Genomic DNA, 24,977 nt, shown 5'->3' on the forward strand with positions numbered 1-24,977 from the left:
CAAGAGGCTGGAGGGGGGCAGAAGAAAGCCATGGCCGGAGAGACGGTGGGTTGATTTATGAGGAAGCTCCCCCCCTGCCCCGGCTCATTTTGGCTCCCTCCCCCAGACTCAAAGCCAGTTTGAATGTCACCCAGCAGCGCTGCCACCGTGGCCACGTGGCCCCTTGGCTCCCCTGCTATAAATAGCTTCTGCCTGTGCCAGGCCTCTGTGAGAGTGAGCAGTAATTAGAGGCACTGGGCAGGAAAAGTGGTGGGGCAGCCACCTCGCCCGTGCAGCGGGGCGTCATGGGGCCAGGCAGCTCCCTGTGCTGTCAGCACACAGCCTGCCCCTGAGATTCCGGGGGATGGTGGCAGGCACCCCCCTGAACGGGGCTCAGGGACCTTGCTTGAGCAAAAGGAAGAGATGGAGAATGTAGTTGTTTTCTCCCTTCCACCAATTACACACCCTCAGGCCTTTCCCAAAACTCTCCAGGAGGACATAGACTCCACCAACCACACGGCGTTGCTGCAGCTTTGATCCTCCTGCAGCCGCCTGCCCTGTCGTCTCTAGGGGCAAATGCCACCACGGGAGGCAAAAGGGGTGCCTGTGCTGCACGGGAAATGGGGGTGCCAATGTTCTTTCCTTGCTCTTTGCCAGTGCTTTGAAATGAAGGAAAGGCTGGACGTTCAGGGCTTGTGCTTACGATGGACACTGCCTGAAAGGGGCAGAGCACGGGTTTGCATTTGCACGTCCATTGATTAGGTGGATAAGGCACTGCTCTGGTTTGGTGTCACATCTGGTGGCTCAGGCCACCTCAGAGCAGCTGGTGGCCCATATTTGCAATGAGAGGTGGATGCCTCTCGTGAGCTCTTTGGACATCTGTGAGTGAGCAGTGGTAAGAGAAGAGATTTTCTGTTTCCCATTATGGGGATCTGCCCTGACTGGACAAAAGGATGGAGCCTATAGGATCATCAGATTTCTGGGATGTTGTCAGCACATCCCGGCTTGCTGGTGGTTGTGTACACCAGCAAGAGGTTCCTGGAAATCACCACTTGAGACTCTGGCTGCTTTCCAGAGGAAAACACAGAATGGCCAAGAGAAGAAGACTCGTTCAGTCATGTCCAGTCCATCCATACTTTGATTTAGTTACTTACAGTTATGTCAGCCACGTGCCAGACAAAGTCAGGGCAGTTTAAGCCCAGTAGTTCCTGACTCCAGCACACAGGAGAAGGTCAGGGTTTCTTGTGGTTGTTTGAAGGTCAGAAATACGCAGAAAAGCTGCGACATCTGCTGCAGACAAGTGGCTGGATGTGTTCAAGAGGGGAGGCATCGACCAGCCATGTGTGTCAGCATGCAGCACACAAGGTAGCTCTTTGGAGGGGTGTGGGTGCAGCTCTGTAGCTGTGAGCATGGAACTTGCTGGAAAAGAGTAAAAGTGTCAAGAGAACCTGGGTGATGTGATGAAAGCCTCTTTGTGTGAGACTGTGGGAATGCACGGTAGTCAAAAATGGTTCCAGTAATGCTGGAGGTGTCCCTGTTTGTGTGGCAGGGTTTGTGTGACCGTGTCTCACAAGACTGTCTCCTGGAGGTGTATGTACGGTGGGTGTGAGTGTTGGGAGGTGCTCCTCTGAAGAGGCTCATCCCCAGAGACCTGCAGCAGTTTGGGCATGCAGGAGAGTGCCTGTGTATGGCGTGTGAGCGTGCCTGAGGGGGCAGAGCTGGGGGCTCAGTGGGCAGCCTGCCTCCTCTGCGGGGGCCATCATGCCAAAGGGACAGCGAGGAGAACAGGACAGCCTGAGCTCCTCTCCACAGCAGGCTCTCACAACAGGGAGGCCTTTGTGCAACATGAGACTTTCAGGAGCCATTCCCACCGTGGCAGAGCCTGGGGGCAGGAGAATTTGCGGGATGTTTGTGGTGGCTTTTGCAAGTGCAAGCTATGCAGGGGCTGGGATTGCTTCTGGCCTTGCTTTCCCTGCTTTTCACTGCAGCAGATGAGTTTAACCCGTGCACAGGTGACGATATATTCCCACATCTATGTTTGAACCCCAAAAGGCAGCAAAATTATGGAGTATGCCAGAGGCACAGCGGTTTGGCTAATTGCTCCCTACTCATTACAGTATCAAGCATTTATATATCCCCTTACAGTATTTTCTGATTCCATAATGCTAGTGGGATTTGAATGCAGATAATGTTTCTAATCTTGACAATCCTCTTGGCTCAGGACCTTGGGACAGAGGCATCTGTAATCTAAGAGCACAGCCCCTCCTCCTCCTCCTGCCTTTAAATTCATATTGCTTGAAGTCTTGGCCAGCCAGAGCCCTTGCCTTTGTGTCAGCCTCTATAGCATGTAATTTAGCTTCAACAGCTGCATGGAGACATGGAGGGTAGAAACTGCCCTGGAAGAACTCGACATAACAGACCAGGCAGTCCCTGAGGTAGAGCAGGAGCTTTGGGCTGTCAGAGCTGGCTGAGAGCATGAGCAAGGAGCCCAGTAGGTTGTAAGTTCATGTCCCATGCACATTTTGCAGAACTTATTCTCATGTACACCGAGTCTTTGCAAAGCATACTTTCTACCCATAGGATCCCAAGTTGTGCCCTGTGCAGCCCTGGGAAAAGGAGGTGTAAGTTGGGCAGCATTCCTCCTTTCTCCCATATCCCTCAGGTAACAACCATGCTTGAATTTGGGTGAGCACGAGGGGGTGAATGGCCCTCTGGGATGTGTGAGGTCCAGCCCAAAGTGATGTTTGAGTACTACCAAGTAAGCAAGAACCCTCTCATCCTGAATGAATAGTGTCAGTGGTTGCAGGCTCTCAGAATAATGGATATGGATAGGCAACAGCTCCTTGCCCAACATCTCAGCTTCACACCCGCTATATACCTATCTGAGCCTAGGTGTGATGCTGGGAAGTTTTGGGAGGTTTGAGAAGTCCCATAGGGTCATTCTGAAATCCTAGGTTATACAGCAGCAGTAATGTCACTGTCATACTCCTATTCCAGCTGCAGGCAGCACTGATTGCGCCAAACCTTGCATTTGGTGTCAGTTTTGCTGCTAAATGGCAGAAAAAAGATCCCTCAGAGAAGGCTAAAAATGGGAGTGGGAGGGGTGGCTGTCTCAGCATGGTCGATTTTCATTGTGAAGTGACATTATGGCATTCTGGCCTGGATTTTCTTCCCACTTCTCTAGCACCTGCCCAGAGCTCCCACAGACAGTAAGGCTCATCTTTCCCAGCCGCTCAGGCTGGGCAGAAGGGGGCTGGGGGCATTTGGTTTTGCTATTTAGCAGTGGAGGAAGAACAAAACTCCAGCAATGCAGGGAGAAGAGCAAGAGGAGATGGTGAGGAAAAGTCCCTCAAGCAATCTACACCTCTCTCCTACTCTCTTTAATGCTGCAGTTGATGCTGATGGTCATAACCTGGTTGATGAAATGATGATGATTGTATATCCCAAAATGTTAGGTCTTTATTTTCAGAAACAGCAAGAGGAAATGGCAAGTTTTTAATGTATTCCCCCAGAAGTTTTGAATCCTCAGGCAGGACTCCTGCCTACACGCTCTGGCTGGCTACTCTGTTTGAGACACCGGGCAGTTTCTTGGAGAACAGAGGCTGTTTATTTCTCTTTCCTAATGCTGTGCTGTCCCCACTAGCACCTCCTTACATACCACACTGGTAATGTCTTAGGCTTTTCCATAATTCAGGCTGTCCTGAAGCACTGTGGTGACCAAAGAGCAGGGCCAGAAGCCTGCTGAGCAGCTGCCACTAGGAAAGTCACTTTGCTGGCAGTGGGGACTGAAGGAGAATATGTTGGTCCCACCTTACTACACTTTTCCCCCACCTGAGCTGCTTGGAGAGGCTGAACCTTCCCTCTTAGGGATCACTGCTCCTTGGACTAAAAGGCAAGTCCCCAAATATGGAAAATGCAAAGGTCAGTCCCTCAGAGCTGGCTTTCACAGGTACTGCTTCAAAAACGCTGCCCTGGAGCTTTAATTGTTGCGCAGCCGCTCGGCGGGGTCAGACATACGGCAGCGTGCTCTTTGGCTGCCTCTCTAAAGGTTTCACATAGCTAGGGCTGTATTTTTATCTGCTCCTGGCATCCCTAATTTTAGCCAGCTGCAAGCCAAAGCACAGCCTCCCCGGCCGTGAGCTAACCGGGGCTGGTGCCCGTGCCACCGAGCACCCATGGGTGCAGGGGCCACCTGCCACCGCTCCCAGCCGGTCCCTGCTGGCACGACGTCGCAGATGTTTTGACAGCTCAGCTGTGCAACTTGCATGTCAAGGGCGGACAGGGACGTGGGTGCGTGTGTCTGTGTGTGGGTGTGCTGCCCCAGGGGTCTGGGAACGGGCAGAGGCCACGCTGCCAAGATGCACTTTCCAAAAGAGAGACTGATGGTGTCGTTTGGGGGCTGTCCTCGACAAAAGCGAGGCTCTCACTTCTTGGTTCTCTTTCTGGCCTCAGAAAAGCTGCTTCAAAATTGAAGGCTGGATGTTGCTGTGAAGCCCATGCAGGGCAGGAAGCTGAGTGATTTTAGTGGGTGCTGGAGGAGGGAGGCATGTTTGGTATTAAGCCTGTTCATTTACACATGGCCATGTCATTCCTATGCCTCTGGCTCTCAGGAACAAGCCAGATTTCTCCAGTTTCTGACCCAAGGGAGTGTAAGCCAGCACCTCTGAAATCCCAGAGAGTCCAGGATGCTGCAGGCGAGAGCTGGGAGCTCCCATTCTGCATCCACAGGAAGGATCAGCGAGGCAGGGCCATGGGGGAACAGAGTGGTCCTTGAGACAAGAAAGACCTTTTCCCCAAGGAGTGAGCAGAGAGAAATAAGAACCGAGGAAAGCTTTAAATATACACAGCCCTTCTTGTGCCGGGTTCGAGGTGGCAGAGGTCTGCTAGCTGATGGCAGTGTCTCCTGCCAGGACCAGACAGGGTTCCCAGAAAAGGAACATATCATGTACAGCAGCTGGCCTTCACCGGAGCTGTGTCAGAGAGCACGCAGGAATGAGCACCATCAGCACTGCTCGGGAGGGAGCGCTGACCCTCCGGGGTGCCGGGGAGGGGAAGAGCGACTCCTTGGGAATTGCGTTCTTGGTTGCTTCTCCCTCTATTTCCTCGGGCAAGGGTTTTTTTGGTTTTTTTTTCCTCATGTATGTAGGTAAATCCCAATGTGCAAAGGGGAAAAAAAAAAAAAAAAGGGAGAACTTGGACCTTGCTAAGTCACTTCTTTCCTAGGCCATGGATTTTGTGCCTGTTTGCCTGTTATTTAGGGACAGAGGCTGCAAAAGGACATCTTTGGTTATCAAGGCTCAGAATCGTGTCATTCAATCTCTGTCACAAAGCAGTCAGTGTCCATTTAAAACTCACTAGACTGTTCTCCCCTTCCTCCTCTGATGATTAGAGACTTTGTAGTTCCAGACTTGTATTATTCATAGCCCATTTGTCCTTAGGCTTTGCGCTTAAATAGCTCTTCTCCCTCCCGGGTGTTTAAAAAAGAATTATCATATCCCCTTTCTATTCTTCCCACAAATGAAGCTCAGGCACGAAGGAAGGGCAGTCATGGGCTTTGATTAGTTTGGTTTTAGATGAAGGGCACTGGCAGACCAGGCTCTGAAGTAAGGTCAGGGTGGGCGAGCATGGTATGGCCACCCCTACCCAGTCTGCCTCACAGAGCAACAGCTGCCCCAGCCTCTGGTCAGCTCCTGGGAAATGTCAGGGTCCAGGGCAGAGAACTTGAAATAGTAACTATGAACACCGCACACGTCCACTGAGTAGGTGAGTGTGGGCTCGAGCTAGCCCTTCTTGGGTCCCTCGCTCAGGAAAAGGCCATGAAAAACATTCTCCATTTTGTGTCTCCTGGTGAGACACTGGAACGGGTTGCCCAGAGAAAATGTGGATGCCCCATCCCTGGAAGGGTTCAAGGCTGGGCTGCAGGGGCTTTTGAGCAACCCGGAGTGACGACCCACCCTGAAGAGGAAGTCACATCTCATCTAGTGGAAGGTGTCGCTGCCCACGGCAGGAGGGTTGGAACTAGGTAATCTCTAAGGTCCCTTCAAATCCAAACCATTCTGCATTTGTGTGAAAGGCATCTCATTACACAAAAGTGAGACCCTGCCCCCTGAGAACCAGCCCAGCACAAAGACACTGGGAGCCCTTGCTGGCGCTTTTAGGGGAACCTGACTAGCATGGTGGGATGGCAAGACCAAAGAGAATGGGCTTTTCCACACTTTTCCTCAATTGCATTTCTGAAGGGAGGAGTGACTCAGAAATTTCTGAGCCTCCATGCAGCTCAAGGTCTTGCTTAGAAATGGCCTCAAGGTGCACCAAGGGACGTTTAGATTGGATATTAGAGCAAATCCCTTCACTGAAAGGGTGGTCAAGCCCTGGGGTGTCTGCTCTGGGAAGTGGTGGAGTCACCATCCATGGAAGTATTTATAAGACATATAGATGTGGCACTCAGAGATATGGTTTAGTGATGGGCTGTGCTTGGTTAATGGTTAGATTCAATGATCTTAGAGGTGTTTTCCAATCTAAATTATTCCATGTTTCTATCACACTGACAGAGATTGTCTGCAATAACTGGACTGTGATAAGAGCTCCACGCTTCAGGGCCAAGAAAGGCCACAAAATCCGAGCAACTTGGCCTTGTGCTCTGCCAGCAAAGCAAACCCAAGCTCACAGGGGTCTGCCATGTCTCCAGGAGATATTTGCATTCTTCAGATCCTGGGATTACAGCTGGTTTCAGCTCATGTCAGAAGAACTCCTGTCAGTACAATCCTCTCCCCAGTGATAACTTAGCAGATAAGAAAGGTGCCTTTCAAAGCACAGTCATGGCTGTGAAAAGTGGGGTCCTGGGAGAGATGCTGCTCATGCAGCCAGTCCAAAGTCACTACTTGGAACTGACAGAGGGACTTCAAAGACAGGAACATGGCAATAATAGGTAATTCAGCCTTGGAAATGATTTTTGCCACACTTATGCAGAAAGATCAAGGCGCACAGTTGTCCCTAGATGTCAATGTGCTCATCTGTGAAACTGGGAGTTTTCTGTAACCTGTTTTTGTGACTGGCATATCAGTGAGTGAAATCCCCCTGGGTGCTACTGCTAAAAACCAGTACTCTGCTGGCTTTTGATGAGTTGAGACCTACTTACATGGCCTCAAAGGGGAAGTAATCAACGCACACCTTTTCCTTTGCTTTTCCTTCCTCCTTTCCTTATTTTTACATTAACTTATCTGGAGGGGAAGCCACTTCTTTTGTAGTCACAGAAGCCAAAACACCTCTTTTATTACAGGTTTTGCACTGTAAGATTCTGCGTGTACCTATCCAGCCAGATGTCCCACATCCCTCATCTTGAGGACTCGTTCCGTAGGGACCCAGAGAACTGAGAATTTCTGTGACACTAACGGAACATGTCTTCTACATCCATATTTATACTCATACCTCGGCACTAAATTCTGTTGAGGCACTGTCCCATAAACACGGCCATTTTCAAAGAAAATGCCTGAAATCGGAGTTTGAGAAACAAACAGAAAAGGGTGCTTAAAGAAAGGGCTTGGGTTTGTATTTCTATTTTTACTGATATTTTATATATTTTTAAGATCTTATATTTGTATACCTAGAGATGGGGATAAAGTAGAATCTCATCTCCTGGTTCCTATGGATTTTTGGTATAAAGTATACAGACCTAAACTGGTAAAACTTTATTTTGTGGTACATCAGAAGCAGAGAGAGACCTTTTGCTATGTATTACTTGGCTCTGAACGCTTATGGGAACATCTGCTCTCAAGAGAGTTCAAGAACGTATGAGTGAAACTACCTCCAAACCAGCTGATCTTGTACTACTTTTTCTATCCTCATCTGAAAGCTGCAGTAGTTTCAGCACTTGGAAATAAATTAATTAGAAGGTGGAGCTTACACGCAGTTTAATCCTGGTCTTTTATTGGACTCAAAATCCTTCTTTCTCTTTCACGCCACAGGGAGATGCTGGCTGTGTTTCCATGTGTTACAGAACTGGCCAGATATGTACAGGAGTTTCACTTTGTTCTGCCATTTATTGCTGGAGGCTGGACTCATCCTAGGTCTCATCTGGAGAGGGAAGTACCACAGCTCTCTTCTCTTTCCTCTTATCCGACTGATTTGTGCTAGGGCAGTTCTCCACAAACTTTCAGTCCAGGGGCACTGTTGCATTGAAGGAATTAAAATATCTGGGCTTGATGAGCCTCTCTTTTTAAAGATATTACACGTGCACACAGATGGCAAGGGATGAATGGCAGGGGAGTTGGGACGGAGGGAGTTTCAGCAGAAAGAGGACACCAGAGTGCATTGCAGGCAGCCTGCTGTGATAGTGAGAACACCTCAGCTGCTGAAGAGGGCTTCTCAAGTGCAAAAGGAAAGTCCCTAACACCAATGCTCATTTATCCTTGCTACATGATTCGCAGGGGCTGGCCCACTGGAAGGCCAAACTCCCTATTTAGGAGATTCAGAGAGGAGAAGGGAGAAGGTCTTAGAAGTGATGGTGTCAGACAGGGTGAAATATGGTAGAGGAGATAGAGAGGAGAAGCAGAACAGGTATTTCTCAGCTTCACTGCTTTGATCTTTTCCCCTCTTAACCCTTCCTCATTAAAGCTGAGACCATTTAGGACAAGCAGCTTTTTCTTTTACTTGTCTGTTTAACAATTATTGTAGTTGCTTGGCTGTTTCATCTTCCTCACTGTGCCCACCTCATGGAGACTGCAGAGTTCTCGCAAACATCACCAGCAGAAATGGTGTAGAAATGGCTACTGTAGCTCTGGGTCAAACTCTTCATTGCCCTGTAGGGAGGGTTTTCCCTGCTCAAGGTGCAGGTACTTTCCAGCACCCGGTGGTGCAGAGTGGAGTCAGAGGAGGAAGGCGCACAAATGAAAGGAACCCTTTAACCTGAGCTGCAGAACAGCCTGTGCTCCTGGTATTTCTCTCCTGGGTTGTCTTCCCCAACTCTTTCCCATCCTAGCCAGAAAGCAATAGACATCTCCAGTCATTCCTCTGGCTGTTTTTCCTGACAGGCCAAACCAACCGCCCTCATCTTTCCAATCTGGACCTGAGGGGCTGGCACTGCCACACTGGAGCTGTTGGCATGAGCAAACAATGGTCCAAAGAAACTGCTTTTGCTCCCAGAGAGGTTCAGTTGTCCCTGGACCCTGCTGTCACCAGGTGGCACCCAGCAGTGTAGGTCGTAAGAGCTGTTAGGTCCATTTCATAATGATCACCACTTTCATTCCCCTTCTAAAATGAAAGTGACCCTGGGCTGTGTAGGAATGTGTTGATCCAGTACACCTGGATGCAGGGAGCTGAACACCCCCTGTGCTGTGCCAAGTGCAATATCAGCTTGATGACACCATCCCTCTTCTGGTGATAGTGGGTGTACACCCTCAGCTTTCAACAGTGTCAGTCAGTCCTAAATGCTACTCTTTTTCCTTGGGAAGGAAATCTTTCTTATCACTTCTTGGTCTGCTGTACATAGTTATTGTTTAGTAAAGTCCTTAAATAAGTGATTAACTTTACTTATGTGCTATCAGGTTGTCAGTTTGATTTCCTAAGTAAATGAGAGCCTTGTGATTCTCTTCTCTCTCCCCTGTCTATCAGCTGGCTTCCCTAATAAGTTTTCTAGCTATTGGCCCTTTTCAACCAAATTCTCCAGAGTCACTGATCCCAAACATAATGAAGCCATTGCAAGTCTTGCGAAGAGCAGAGCCTTGGAAGGGAAAAGGCTGAGGTGCCCTGAAAGAAGGAAATGTTGCCAAATGAGCTCAACCTCCGTGGAATTTCAAAGGACCCAGTTAAGAGAGAGCGTTCTTCACTCCTGGGAGAGGCCCCAGTCAGAGCTTGTTACTGATGAGCTACATATTTCAAGGAGCCGTGGTGGATCTCTCTTGCTCTTTTCTCTGATGCCTAAGGTAATTCTTTATGTCTTTGATCTTTGGAATTGTACATTCCTTATAAGGCCCGTGTGACAGAAGCAGAAAGAGTGGACTATTTGGAGGTTTTCTGGACATAAATTCATTAAGCCCATGCACTCACCCACACATGTCCATGAGACAATCTGATAGAACAAGCCTTAAGCACCAGCTCAGACCTTTGCTTTGCTCCACACCTGCCTGTGTGTTGGATGGAAGCTCACTTTTATTCCTAAGGACAGAGACTGATGACATTGTATGGAAGGGGGCTAAAGACAATGTATTGCCAGGCTGTGAAAGCAGCATGTCTCAGTGTGAAACAGCAGGAAAACTGTCAGTAAAGTAAGGGAAAAACATGAAGTGCTCTAGAAAGGACCATCTTATCACAGGCACCACCCTGTGCTGGGAACCTCCCAAGCCAGCTGGCAGGGAATAGTGAGGGCTGGAGTATTTACCTCTTAGATACCTAATTTCAGGTGTAAAGGACTTTCAGCACTCAAAGTCCTGATCCCTCTACTGAAATTAGATATGTAAAGCCTTCCTGAGTGAACTTTTTTTCAGGTTTGGCTGGAAGGAGAGCCCTGTCACTACCCCTGTGCCTACAGAGCAGCTCACTACTGTAAGACTTGCCCAAATTACCAGAGAGCTGGGTTCAGCTGCTGACTGCTTCTAGGAATACAGATCCCGGGCAGTTCATCTCACAGGCAAACAGCTCCACATCTCGCTAAAGGAGCCACTGCAGACATTTCTTTTCTTCTCCCTGTGCTGGTGAACATGCAGTGAAGTCCGGCAGCTGAATGAGTTCTGACAGGGAAAATTAAGCGATCCCCTATGGCACAACAAAATATGGCCTGAACTGAGGGAGTTGAATGCTCTCACAAGAAGGAGCAGATTACAACCTGGCTTGCCCACTCCTTTTGTGAGTTAGTACAGAGATTGGGAACAGTAGCACCATGCTGGCCTGTGTCCTATGCGGTATGAACATATCTTCTCTGTTGCATTCTGAGACCCTTTCCCCCTCTGATTCCCTCTTGGTGACAGAAGCAAAGAAGTGCTCAAGTCTGCAGATTTCTCTTGCGCTTGGGCTGTCAGATTGCTGCTGCTGCAGTTCCCAGTCCAGGGGAAGGACTATCCTGAAACTGTGATACACACACTGAATCAGCACTGCAAGTGCTTTGGAAATTTTGAGGTCAAAGGCACAAGTGTCAGTTGATGAGTGGCACAGTTAGCTGGAAGCTGAGCACTTGGGGACCGGAGCGCTGCTATTACGTAAAGTCTGCTGCAGGTCTAACCCTCAGTCTCTTGCCCAAGGTCACATCAGAAGTCCATAGCAGAGAGCAATTGGAAACCAAATAAATCCCCAGAATCCTAACTTAATGGACTCACGGCTGAGTCCAATCCTGGAAAATAAAACTTAAAGCCAGATTATATTGCAGCTGTTGCACCCTTGATATGGGTCATTGTTAGCATGGGTAGTGGTGTCATGAGGACTCAAACTGATGGCAGACATCAAACCATAGAGTCATGGAAACGTAGAATTGTCTGGTTGGAAGAGATCTTAAAGAAATCTAGTTCTAAGCCACTGCCATGGGCAGGGACACCTTCCACTGTGCCAGGTTGCCAGTACTCCATACAATATGGCCTTGAACATTTCCAGGGATGGGACATGCTTCTGTCAGGCTTCTATAAATATATATCTAGTAACTGTTTCGCACCTATCAAGCACAAAATAGCTATCCTATTAAACAACAACGTGATTATACTACCGACAATACTCATTTCAGCTGGAGTTCAAGCATTATTTTTTCTTTTCTTTGCCAAATGCTATTCGATCACTCCCCTGCAGAAAGTAACCATTGCCTGACAGGTGAGTAAAATCTGGTTAGTTTTTTTGATCTTTCTTTCTGGCAGTCATCAGGCTTGCTGAGGAGGTCAGCAGACCTTGAACTTGACAGTGGACTTTTTTTGGGTCCTAGCCCTCAGCAAGCATATTTTCTTGTTCACATTTCCTACCCCCTCAGGGTTGCAATGCATTTGCTCTTTGGATCTGATAAATAAAGCTGAAGTGCTTCTTCTTCAATTCTGAATTCACTTTCTTTTCAAATATGTCTTTTAGTTAAGAGGGAATATTTGCTAGGTCCTGGTAAGAAACATGCACCTAACAATTGAGGCTTGCAGCTGTATGATTCCCTAGATTACAGCTACACTACAAGAAAGAGTGCTATGAATCTACATAGTCATTTTACCATGATTTATTTTACTGAAGATTAATGAATCATTCGTTCACACAAGAATTAACAACACTCTTTTTCCAGCACAGAAGTGAACGGTTGCATTAACAAGCAGCTACAGACTGATTCCAAGCAGGCAACCAAGTGGCAGAAAAACAAAGAGGGATTTAATGCTGCACCAACAGGGAGCTTTTGAGATGGGGAGCTAGGACACCCGTTTGCTGCACAGCTTGATAAGGTTTCTTGGCTGACTGCTCCTTGTTGGATGAAAAATGGGACTCAGTCCAGAGTACAAGTGGGATACTGGCTTGCACAGAATGAGAAAGGATCAAAAAATTTCAAGCTACGGACTCAGGTGCTGAGATTTGGGAAAGCTCGGCTGAGCTGAGTTCATGTTTCTGAGGTTCCCAAGGTTACTTGCAATTGCCTGAGTTTCCGACAGACAACCCAGAAAAACTATTTCCCAGCAAACTGAGAAGAGCACAATATAGGCTTTTCCCTGGGATTTGCAGAATTCAGGCAAGGGCTAACTGCAATCCAACTAAACAAACTTTGTGATGCCCAACCTCCCCGCACGAGACCGTTTGACTGTCCTCTCTTGTGGCTGCTCTCCACGACTCTGAGCACTGCTGTGGTACTGACCCCGACTGGGACATGCAGCGGCACTTACCTCCAGGACCAGCTCTGTCATCTGGAACTGCTTCTGGGAGACCTTGTCAGAGCTCACAGGCTCATGGAAGAGCAGGCAGAGCATGTCATACTTCTTCAGTGCCTGCTTGTAATTCTTCTCGTTCAGGTCGATCACTCGGTCTTTCCCATCGTAAGTAGGGAAGTTCAGTCCCTCTTCTGCCTTGCAGCAGAAAAGCAGGTAAAAACCTGCCAGGATCCAGCAAATTGCCTTCATAGGGGCACCCTTGGAGTGCAGCAAAGGGTGGGTAAATGTCCCCCTCTTTCTTAATTTGAGAAGAGAGGGAGACCAAAGACTCCAGGTGAAGTTTGAACTAAGATTGTCTTAGTTTCTCTAAGTTTGTCTTTGCTGCTTTCCTAATGTTGAGCCCAAACACTGCAAGGCTGGTGGGGAGCAGCAAACTTTGCTGTCCTGTACTCACAACAAAGAGAGAGACAGACAGGAGAAGCTGTCAGGCCAAGCCCTGGATACCTTACATAGCTGTGTCCAGCTCCCGTGTCATTAGGAACTCCATTTTTAGGAAGCAGTTGTTTCAGGCTAAAAATAAACCCTGCAATGAATAAAAAGGACAGATATGACACCATTGAGGGACTTGCTGGCACTCTGCATCATCTGAGAGAGAAGGAGTGGGCAAGAGGGAGGGAGTGGAAGATGTCAGTCCTTGGGAATATGCAGGCAGGGTTTGAGAAGGGACGCACTTCACCCGTACAGGGAACCAAGGCACAGGCTGTCCTACTAGGAATTGACAAAAATAGAAGGTATTTACAGCATTTTATAATAAGGGTATCTCTCTTTACATCCCTTTGGGCATCACAGTGATTAGGCTTTTGATAACAGATCTCAGGTTAAACAGTTTCTGAGCCTCATCTGTACCACTAGAGGAAAAGTCCTGTTTCCTCAGCAGCAAAGGAGGTGAACACTCCTGGGATTTCTTTCTCTGGCTCGGAGCACCATTTGAAGCTGCCAGCTGACATTCAAGGTGCTTTCTTGAAGCACATTCTCAGCTTGTGGGGCAGCAGGAGAATTGCTGGCCCTTGGACCTGTAATCCAAAAGCAGAGGGAAGCTCATGTTGCAGCCTCCCATTTTCACAGCAGTTCCCAAGCCTCACACATCACTGGTGATGGTGAATGGTTAAACCTTATCGTGCTAAGGGGGCTGATGGGTGGGAGGCATGTGCCCCAGCCAGTGCCTTGGGGCAGGAGGCAGGGCTCTCCTTGAGAGGATGGTCAGATGGCACCATCACCTCCAGCTGCCCTTTCTGGCACCTGCCTCTTGGACTGGAGCAAGTTTTTCACACAGCCCTCTTGCATTTCCCAGCAAGCTGTCCTGCATATTCTTCATGTCCCAGGGATGGTGGCCAGTTCCTCCTTCCGTGGGAGCTGAGCACCAGCTGCCACTTCGCTGTATCACCTGCACAGCGCTGCTGGGGGAGAGCGGTTCAGAGGCACAGTCCCTCAGCCCCTCCCCTCCTCTGACCACGGTGCCACCTCTGACCCATGACTGGCAGCAACAGGCAGGTGGAGGCAGGCCAGCTGGTCACAGGCCAGCCCTGGGGCTGGCAGGGATCCACTGGAAAAGGCCTGCTGAGGGGCTGGCAGAGAAGAGCTTGACAGGGGGCACGGCTCCCTTCCCCCTGCCAAAGTGATGTGCAGACAAGTGGCCTTATCAGGTCCTTTCCTTGCATGCTGCTCCATCACAGCTTTGCTCCATCCACACCAGGGAAGAGACAATATCCCTTCTTAATGCAGTTGTTTCCATTTAATTTTGTGTCTGGGATTATTTCAACATTTGGGGCAAAAGGTGAGCTTACTTAGCAATTACAGAATCACAGAATCTCATTTAGGTTGCAAAAGACTCTTAAGATCATTGAGTCCAGCCATTAATCAAACACTGCCAAGTCCACCACTAAACCCTGTCCCTAAGCTTCACATCTACATGTCTTTTAAATACCCCCAGGGATGGGACTGGAGCACTTTCCTGGGCAGATTAAACACATCTGGGTGACAGGAGTACACATCCTTTCACTTCTGTGTCAGCTTTCACTTCCCACCTGAACAGCCCACAACATACTGACTGCAGCCCTCTGGGTAACAGTTTCCAAGTCTGTCTTATTCCCAAAGGCTTTTCAGAAGTTCAACGTTTGCTGGCAAATTAAAGTCCTAATGACAAAGCCTAAGGAATCTGGGTAAAAGCCAAAGCAAGACAGCCTCCAAAATACACTTCTTCGAGGCAGTCATTTTTAGAGGGAGAGGTAAATCTGAATAAGTCTGATTGCTTTTAGTGGGAGACACAAGGCTTGTGTCACAGAGGGTGGCAATGGCTGGTTAGGTTTATGGTGTGTGTTTAGGATGTAAAACACAAAACCAAGTTTGTGGGATGATTAGGCATACATTAGGCTGGTTGCTTCCCTTTGAAGGACCCCCATGGATCTGGGGTGCAGGAGCAGGCTTCGCTGGCGTCACAATGTGTTTTAAAATCAGGAGCACATTAGACAGGGTGTGAAAATGAAATGTTCACAGCTGCTTCAAAAATTGGCTTATTAGGCTCCTGACCTCCTTTATTCTTGTAGATCCTCAGCAGTTGCTCCACTTTGATATTGCTCAAGCTATTTTTGATGCACTTTTTCTCTAGTCTGAATAACTTTAATCTGCCTAAAAATAGACATAATCAAAATTTCCTTTTGTCCTCTTTTTTTTTTTGTATCAGAAAAGGAACAAAAATGCTTCCTATTCACAAAAATTGTTGCTTTGTTAGCCTCACATGAATCTCATTTATCTACTTGTGGCATAAGTAGCAAATATTTATCACTGTTAGGCTTCAACTCTGCAAGGGAAGGGGAATTCTTCCAGCAGGTGTTGTGGTCACTAGTCATAGTCCACTTCTTTATGTCTCCACCCAGAACCTCAGTGGGGCTGCTCGGGCTAAATCTAGTGGATATTTTCTGTGAGCCTCTAGCTGCATCTATATGAAATTCAAGATGCCTTGTTCACCAAGTCAGAGGTAACGGTGAATTCCTCAAAGTCAGAACAACTGTCTCAATCACCTGAAATTCCTAATTCCAATAACCTTTAGTCAAAGCAGATGTTCTCCTTGCAGTCCTGCCAATACAGATCTGAAATTCTGGACTCACGTGTTTTGGGATGTTCAGAACAGCAGTTAAATACTTGAATCTGGGCAGAGCTGCATTGTTTTTTCCCTGGGGAATAGCAGAGATGGGACTGAAGCAGATGTTCCCACAACCTGACAAAGGCCATAAGTATTGTGCCTTTCTCTTCATCATCTCTCTTGGTGCTAACAGCAGCAAGCTGAAATGTGCTCATCTCAATCCCAGAAGCAAAACTTCTTGGAATTTCAAAGCTTGTCCGTCCACTCTCAAATAATATTTTAAATTTGAAATTTTGGGCCAGGCTCACTGTCAAGAAAAGTACAGCGTGCATACCCAATGCATTTGGGGAACCTGAGTTTTGTTGAAGGCCCATTTCAACAGGATACCGACATAAGTTTTCTCTGTGTGTCAGATCCTCTTTCATAGGGTAGGAGCAACAGCAGTTCCCCATGGGAGGGAAGGATGAGAGGAGCAAAGAAATTTCAGAGGCTTCTCTGTGAAAATCCAGATTTTGCACTCCTCTTTTCACTCCAAATGCTTTGTGCTAGCTTCCTGCATAGTCTAGCGTCTTCCTGATCCCATTCAACTGCCTGTGGTTTCAACACATGTGTTTCTGTGGGCAGTGTCACACGAGGGAATGATATGGTCTGAACTAAATCCTGGGACACTTGCCTTTCAGCTCAGATATCTCATTTCCTGGCAAAGCTGGCATCTGTTAGTCTCTGATATAAGCTGACTGCAAGCTTCAACCCCCCAGCTCTGATTACTTAACCATTGACTCCTTCATGCATTCTCTTGCTGCATCTCTTAGTCCTGCCTCAAGAAACCAGTACGATGCTTTCCCCCAGCTAACTATACCAGAAGTGTTTCCCTGAAAGCTTTCTGAGGAATGAGCTGGTGGGGCTCACTGCCTGTCCACCCTGACAGGTGCCCATGGTGTTCAAACAGCCTTCAGGACTGGCCCAAAACCTGAGACAAAGAAAGACATAATTAAGAGGAAACACTGTTGGTTTATTCACTACTGTTGGCTTTCTGGGTTCATCCATCAAGCAAAATCCTAGCTCTAGGGATTCAGGTTGCAAAACCACCCCTGACATTCATTGAAGTAGGATTTTACTTTATTTATTCCACTTCTGTGAGGATAGGTAGTCAGTGACAGAGCTCAAAAACAGCCTCATCCCTTCAATTCAGGCTTGCAGAAATGCAGGGTGGGGACATAGGATAAATAAAAATCTCCTCTCTCTTGATTTTTTTTTTTCCTACTTGCATTATAAGTTTGGGATATATGCTTGCTGTTCCTCCCTCCTACCCCCTGCAGCCGCACTCCATGCTGCTGTTCTCACCTTCACTGTCCTTTCTATCTCACACAGTTAAAGATGTCCCCAGCCACAGCTGATCCAAATGCTTCAGTGAACCCTTTTTTCCCAGGGCTTCAGGATTTAGGGTTCTGCTTTAGCTAATCTCTTTTCAAGCTTCTAAGACCTTGTATGTTTTGCAAGATAGGCGTATTCAGAAAATATGCCTTTTGCCACCAGCTAGCCAAGCAAGGTCACAGTGGGTAACAGCTTGCAGCGTACTGCTATGACCAGGTTGGGAGCCTCAGACACACTGAACCTTCCTAAAGAGACCAAGGGGCACACTGTCATCCTGAGAAAAGCTCTGCAATGTAAAAAAACCTCACCTAGTTCTCTCTCCCTACCCTTCAGCCCTGAAAGGTGATGTAAGTCCTTCATGGTGCTTTACATTGCCTGTACCCCAATGCAGTCATGCCAGCGATGGCAGGCAGGTACAAGGCAGAGGAGCTGTATCGTTGGCACTGCCTTCCTCTTTCACCTGTTACAAACTGCCAGAGATCTTTGTAGTGCCTGGCAATACTTTGTCTGCATTGTCTTGAGACCTGTGGTGTGGTAAGAAGATGCTATAAACCCTTTCTGACCCACAAGACACTGGCTTTGACGAGGAAAAACAAATACAGGACAGACAAAAGCGCTTCTACGACATTATATAGAAGTTGTAAAGGGAAGGTCAAGAAGATAATCCAGGTGTCCTAACCCATTCTCAGACACATAGGCATTTCAAAAAAATCTTATGTTTTTCAGGCATTGTGTCCCCCAGAGCAAAGTTGCTCTGTGCCACCTTAGGGGGATCATTGCACCTCTCTGCCTTTGGGACCTCATCTGGCACCTGTGACTTGTACATGTCAAAAAGTAATTTAGAAGGTCAAAACTGGGACTGTCCCAGAAGGACTGGGATAGTTACCTCTTAATGAGCTAATAATCCCCACGCAGCAAGAAAGGATTTAACTAAGACATCGCTGTGGCCAAATGGAAACGTGCCCATTGGCATGTATCGAAATGGGAGGGAAAGAGAAAGAAATTAATTGAAAATGGAAAGCGTTTAGAGAAATTCTGGAAGGAGACAAGGCAGCTGCTTCAGGCAGAGGTCTGACAAGGGACACCTGAGGGCAACCTGTTGTGGTGGTTGGGGAACCCATCAGGTGGGCTGGAAAAGGTGGCAGAGAGTTTGCCACAGGACACGGAGGCAGTGACTTGCCTACCCCTCCCAGATGGGCTGGTAGTTCTGCCAGCCTGTGGGAGCAGAGTTGTATTTGTCCACATGCAACTCACCCTGGAAAAGGTGGAGGAGGCTCCCTGGAGGGCTTCCTACATGTAGCAGCGGGATGGGAAAATTTTGTACATGTGACAGCCATAGGCTGGTTAGTAAAATCTTTGCTTTGCTGGTAATCACAATGAGTCGGGGCCCTCCAGCTGTGACTCAGAACTACTCCAGTCATGTGGAACAAACAGAGCCCTGGCCACAGTGCTGCCTGCAGTGGGCTGCTGTCCATATTCTCTTCTGCAGGACCTAGGAGCAAGAAGGGGTCTGGCACGCATCTGGTGCTGGAAACTTCAACCTTTGTTTGATATATAAACTCCTAAAACATGCTGGTGTCAGTGCAGACCCCTGCACAGCAATTTTAATCTGACGGCTGCGAGGTCATTTTTTCCCCCCAGACACCTCTAATGCACCCTACTTCAGAAAAGCCACCACACCATTTCACTGCCACCTGCCCTGTTTAATGCCGCTTTCTTCTGCCGAGATACCACGACTGATGAGCTAAAGTAGTTGCCCCTGGGACAGTGGCATTATCTCCCCTCGAGGGGAAAGATGTGGGTAGGTGCTTCACAAGGGACAGGAAGTGGCTGTGGGGAGGAGATGGATGTTCCAAGTTTTCCACAGTCACAGGCTTCCCACGGGGCTTTGGAAAAACCTTTCCGTGCCTCAATTTTCCATGTGAACTGTGCCAGCAGGGTCCAGGGATGATCTGATAGACATCAGACTCATAGGGATTCATGCTTTAGGCAGGCAGGAAGCCTGGGGCAGGTCTGGGCTCCTGAAGGTTTTGGCACCATGGAGAGCTGGAGAAGGAGATGCCACTGCTGTTGACCATGTTTTCAGGAGAGCTGGCTCAGAAACCAGGCCAGCCATGTTCCTGTGAGAGGTGCTGAGATCACTGTGAAAGCCCAGTGATCCACAGCCAAGCCGTGAGCCAGTGTGAAACTTTGGCCCAAAGATGGTGCCCCAAGAACTGGGGTGTGAATGGTGCAGAGTGAGCTCTGACCCAGGGACCACAGCAATTACAAATGATATCATAATAATTTAATCATTATAAATAAAGTAAAAGAAATAAACAACATGATCTGATGCAGCATGTTCCCTTCTGAAAAACCTTAAGGCACATCCAGGCCCACCATTTCCATCAGTCCCCTGCCTTTTTCTTGGAGGAGATGGGATCACTGGACTCTTGCCCAGCCTCGGCCATGATCGGTATGTCCGAGCATGTGTCCACGTGTCTGTCTGCATGCACCCACGCACGCATGCATTAGCCACTGGCACTGCTTCCACCCAGCTCTTCAGGGCCAGACTCTAAAAGAAGGATCCCACATGGAGCACACCCATTTAGGGGGGGATAGGTCTGGGGTGACACCTGCACCTCAGGTTTCTCCTAGCCATGAGAGCAGCAGCATATTTAATGACATCTTGATGATTGGAGGGGTGTTTAATTTAGTGGCGTGGCGCCTGCTGCTGCTGACAGAGCTGCTCCCAGCAGATTTACACCTGTTTCAGTGGAGTGGCTGCTCAGCTCTCCTCTGCTCCTGGCCTCTTGTGCTGCCCCTCAGAACCCTCCTCCTCCCCTGCCTGGACAGTGATGCCTGTTGGGGCACAGCTGATGGGCTGGGAAGTGCTGGGGTGAGCTCACTGTGCCACCAGGAACCTCATTCCTTTTGAATGATGAGCCAGACAAGCTTAGCGCACTCCTTAATTTTGTAAGGAGACAGAGAGGATTTGCTGCTCTTGAATTTCTGCTCCATTTTTACCCTCTTCTTCTTCTCCCCTTACTGAGTTTTATACTGTCTGGGATGGACCCAAGTCTCTCTAAAAAGTTAATTCATCAGGCACTTGCATTTCTGGGGTGAATAAGTTTCCAGTCCAGATGTCTTCCATTATGCATGCTCTGGGCATGGTTTTTGGTTTGGTTTGGGTTTTGGTGTGGGGTTTTTGTTTGTTTGTTTGTTTGTTTGTTTGTTTTGTGTGTGTGTGGTTTTTTTTCCCTGGTGCCAGGCAAATCAAATTCTTCTATGTGAATAAGTCCTACTGGCAGCAAACCCACCGTGGATATTGGTATGTAGCTGGGGTACAGTTACACAGTGTTCCCAAGAATTCAGAAGTAATGACTCAAGCATCCCCTTCCCTTGGATCATTAAGTCACCCTAGAAATATGGAGATCTGAAAAGTGTCTTGTGTCTTGCTTGTGACATCTTTCTTTGTCAGCTTCAGGGTGCCTCTGCTCGAGCTTTTGCCTGCAGTCACAGAAGAGAGAAAAGCTTCTCTGCTAAAGCATCTCTGTTTGAAAATCAAAGTGGAAATGTTAGGGTCATAGCATGAAACCTGCCATGAAAAGCTACAGAAGGATCTGAAAAGCACAAACTGTAGGATGATATGGTGGAAGTTTAAAAAAAAACTTGGAGACCTCGTCTCCCTCCTTGGGATTGCTGAAAACTGCTGCTGAAACTGATGGTGGGAAGAAGCATGTCATAGAATCAGAGTCATGGAGTAGTTTGGGTTGGAAAGGACATTAAAGACCATTTGGTTCCAAACCCTCAGCCATGGGGCAGGAACGCCTTCCACTAGACCAGGTTGCTCAGTGCCCCATCCAGCCTGGCCCTGAGCACTTCGAGAGATGGGGCACCTGGAACTTCTCTGGGCAACCTGCTCCAGTATCTCACCACCCTCAGAGTAAAGAATTTCTTTCTAATATATAATTTACACCTAATCTCCTTCAGTTCAAAGCCACTATCCCTTGTCCTATCACTGCATACCCTTGTAAAAAACCTCTGCCTTATTGAAAAAATATCTCTGCCGTACTGAAAATCAGCCACTACCCACAATTCAAGTGCTTGAAATGGCCTTAGAAATTGCCACCCACTCCTGAAGAAACATTGGCTTGCCTCGGTGAAGAGTCTCTTCATCCTGGGGTAGGGCACTGGCCCTTTGGCTGTGTCTGCTGTGGGAGGCTGGGAAGCAGAGGCTGGGAAGAAGACACTCCACCTGGGTGGATGCTCAGAGGAGCCCTGCTAGAAGGAAGATACCTCAGCAGCAGCCTCCTGCACCAGCTCTGTGCTGAGAAAGAAAGAAAGAAAAGCCCAACACCCCCAAAACATGTAGCCGATGCTTTCCTGGGGGAAAAAGCAGTAGCTGTGTCTCTCCAAGCCTGGGGCTAGCAAGGTTTTATGCCAAAGCATGGTCTGGCTTTTCTTTCTAACCTGAGGTTCCTAGTTAAGTGCCACCTGGCAGCACCCCTGAGCTGCAGCCTGGCCCATGGCTTCCATAAAGGGCTGCTGGGTTCACTCATATTTCCAACGCTCGGCCCTGGCGCAGCGTGTCAGCTTGCAGAGCTCAGCTCTCCCCTGGGAGCGGGGAGTCATTCCACAGCCTGTGCTCCTGTTTCCATCCCCGCCTGCCAAGGGGCCTCGCACCCCCTGGCAGAGGGGACCTGGGGGTGGCTGGGTGAGGGGCATGGCAGAACGGTGAGTTTCAGAGCCTCATCTGCACCACTAGAGGAAAAGGCCTGTTTCCTCAGCAGCAAAGGAGGTGAACACCCCTGGGACTTTATCCTCCCAGAGCAAAGAGCAGGAGGAAGGAGGGTGCACAGGAGATACAGTGCCTGGTTTCCAGTGTAAACTCTAGGAAGTAGGTGTATGGCTTTCTCTAGTACACCAGGGGAAGTGGGAACCACTACATCCCTATGGGAGGCAGGCTGTCTGCAGGCATGTGACGTGTTTTCTTCTTCAGGTGCATTTTAGTAGGTACTGCGAGTAAGGAGGATCACAAAAAAACTAAGGCATGGCTCCATTGGTCCCTCCTTCTCTGGGTTCATCAAGGATGGCTTCAGACTGACTCTTAGAGCTGCCAGCTGTACCACATGGTACGCTCCAAATGGAATTGTACCAAAGAGAAGATCAGACCGCCAGATGCCAGCCTGAGGCCAACATTCAGACATTCCTCACGGCTTGGCAGCAAGCCATGACATTGTTCCCAACAGGTCCCTTGCTGGGTGCCGTGGTCCTAGTGAACATCGATGATCCCTGACTGAGGGATATTTTGATGGGCAGGAGACAAAAGTCAGCTTGGAGGACGTGACAGGTTTTAGAAGTCAGGCTGTACGCTGATGGTGCTCTTCATCCTCTCAGAGCACGTGCGTGGGGTGAGGAACCAGCACCGCCAGCTCGGCTCTTCCGCCTCTCAGGAGCCGCACGTCACAGCTGTGTGCAGCACCCGCACGCTGACGGCGGCAACTAAGCTCCTACAAAGCTCCCTGGATTAGCAGGTGGGGATATACAGGGCAGGGATGCAGTAATTTGAGCTGGAGTAGTTAGTGCAGTCAGGAAAATGTCACATGTAAAAAGGGGATCTAAAATGATCCAGCACAGCAGTTTGTGCTCAGTTCTTACTGGCCAGTGGCAGAAACCAAGATAGCTTTATTTTAGTAAATATAACTGATACCCATTCATCCTTGGTCAATGTAATTTTCTTGTTGCTGTTTTGTTTCGTTTTGTTTTCCCTATCTTTTTCTCTTTCTTTCCATTTCAATCCAGTATAGAGGGAAAGATTTCCGGGAGGATTACAGAGCTTTCATTATGCTCTCTGGGATGTTTTGACAAAGACACAAATATGCGCCACACCATAAAGTGGTGTTTTCTGGACTACTTATATTACTATCTTGCCATAGATAAAGCCTGCAGATTTAAGTACACAATCCCCTTTTAAAGACCAATTTCAAGCTGCAGTCATTTCAGGATCATTATTTCATTTGCAAGTAGCAGATTTTTGGGGTTTAAACAGCTAATTAAATACTTAAGGCTAGTCCTGTGAAGATGTGAAACTGGGATTTTTTTTTTTCTGCTCCTAGAGTTTGTTCTGATTGCTATTTGTCCAGATCAGACCCAGAGAGGAGAGATTTAGGCAGCTAAATGAATCAGAACAGGGCCTGATTCACTGATGCATTTAAATTTTTTCAAATCTGATGAAGACCCTGAGTATTTAAGACTTAAGTTATTCCTTTTGACTTCCATGTGTTGTGATCATATACAGAACTATGTGGCTGAACAGCATCATTTATCCTGACAGTGTCAACCCAAATAACTTCACATGCTGAAAAGGGGAAGATTACCTAGAAATCATCTCAGGCAGGCTTTCAATTACATTAATTGAGGTGCTAATTGAAAAAAAAAAAAAAAAAAAGGCTAAAACTCTCCAGTGGCAGAAAGAACAGATCCTGAAACATAAAGGACTTTTAAAAAGTGTGTTTTAATTTGACAGAATGGTTTGGGGTGAAAGTATGTCTTGATGTTTGAACTGCAATATTTTAAAAATTCCCTTCCTGTACCTAAACTACGTCTCCGATGAGCACTGAGAGACCACTGCTTGAGGATCAGGCCCTAACATGTGCACACACACACAGATACACACATTTACTGGAAACATTTGGAAGGAAACCTGGGGAGCCTAATACTCAGAAGCGGCCAAACCTGCCCAGAGTTATCCAGCCCTGAGAGATTTCACTTATTAAACTCTAGTGAACCAACACTATGACCAGCTGCTGTCTTATAGCTATCCAGTGACAGTAGCTTGGCCTTTTCTTTTGGCCTGTAAATTACTGTACACAGGTGGGGAATTTATTAGCATAAGTAAAATTAGGAAGCAGCACTCCATCTATCTCCCCACTGACACTGACAGGCTGTGAGATGTTGACCTTCTCTGAAGTGCTAGTCTGTATGGCCCTGAACCCAACGAAAACACTTAGGCCTGTGCTTAATTTTGCATCCCATTAGGTCTGCCCTTGCACTACAAGTTAAGTATGTGGGTCATTGTTTTCCTGGATCAGAGCCCAACTCCTGAAGGTCCTTCAAGATTTAGCTAGATAGAGCTTCTTAAATGATATGATGCAATTAATGTAATGGGATTCTGCTCTCTTTTCTGTTGGTGGCTGATTTGTGATGGGGAGGCTGGGCTGGGCAGAAGTATACAGCCAGCAATCAGCTGTTTCTCACAAACCATCAGCAATTTTTATTACACATTAATAATTTTTAATTATCAAAGTCTCTGAGAGATCAGCCTTTTTATAGCTGATCAAGGCTGTCCCTTGCAGACCCAGCATCCACATGCTGAGGTTTAAATTAAGAGCCAAACTCTGAAGCTCAAAAAGTGACTTTGCTTTAGCTAGGAGCTGTCAGAAGACTGAGAGCAGGTACTGCAGGATGATCTGGTCTTCAGACTGAGCTGGTGGCTGTTGAGTCTCCTTGGTGGTGGGATATAGCCCCCTGTATCCCACATACGGTGGTGTGCCTGGCATGGCCGAGACAGGGACTGATGCTTCTTTCCATCTCCTCCGGCACAGGCAAAGGAGGTGATCGTGACCTACAACCATAGAATCACAGAATGTTTTGGGTTAGAAGGGACCTTAGAGATCATCTAGTTCTAGGGATTTGAG

The 24,977-nt window shown here is 47.9% G+C and overlaps 1 protein-coding gene across 1 annotated transcript in view; it reads right to left on the reverse strand.

Moving 5' to 3' along the window:
- CASQ2 (calsequestrin 2) overlaps nt 1-13,260 on the reverse strand; it is a 33,318-nt gene extending 20,058 nt beyond the window's left edge. Inside the window, exon 1 of the mRNA XM_040054576.2 lies at nt 12,801-13,260. Coding sequence (XP_039910510.1) covers nt 12,801-13,034 — 234 coding nt within the window. The 5' untranslated portion in view covers nt 13,035-13,260. The remainder of the gene's footprint in view (nt 1-12,800) is intronic.
- Between the last annotated feature and the right edge of the window lie 11,717 nt (nt 13,261-24,977).

This window comes from Hirundo rustica, chromosome 2, assembly GCF_015227805.2.
Source record: "Hirundo rustica isolate bHirRus1 chromosome 2, bHirRus1.pri.v3, whole genome shotgun sequence".
In the NCBI taxonomy this organism is placed as follows: Eukaryota; Metazoa; Chordata; class Aves; order Passeriformes; family Hirundinidae; genus Hirundo; species Hirundo rustica.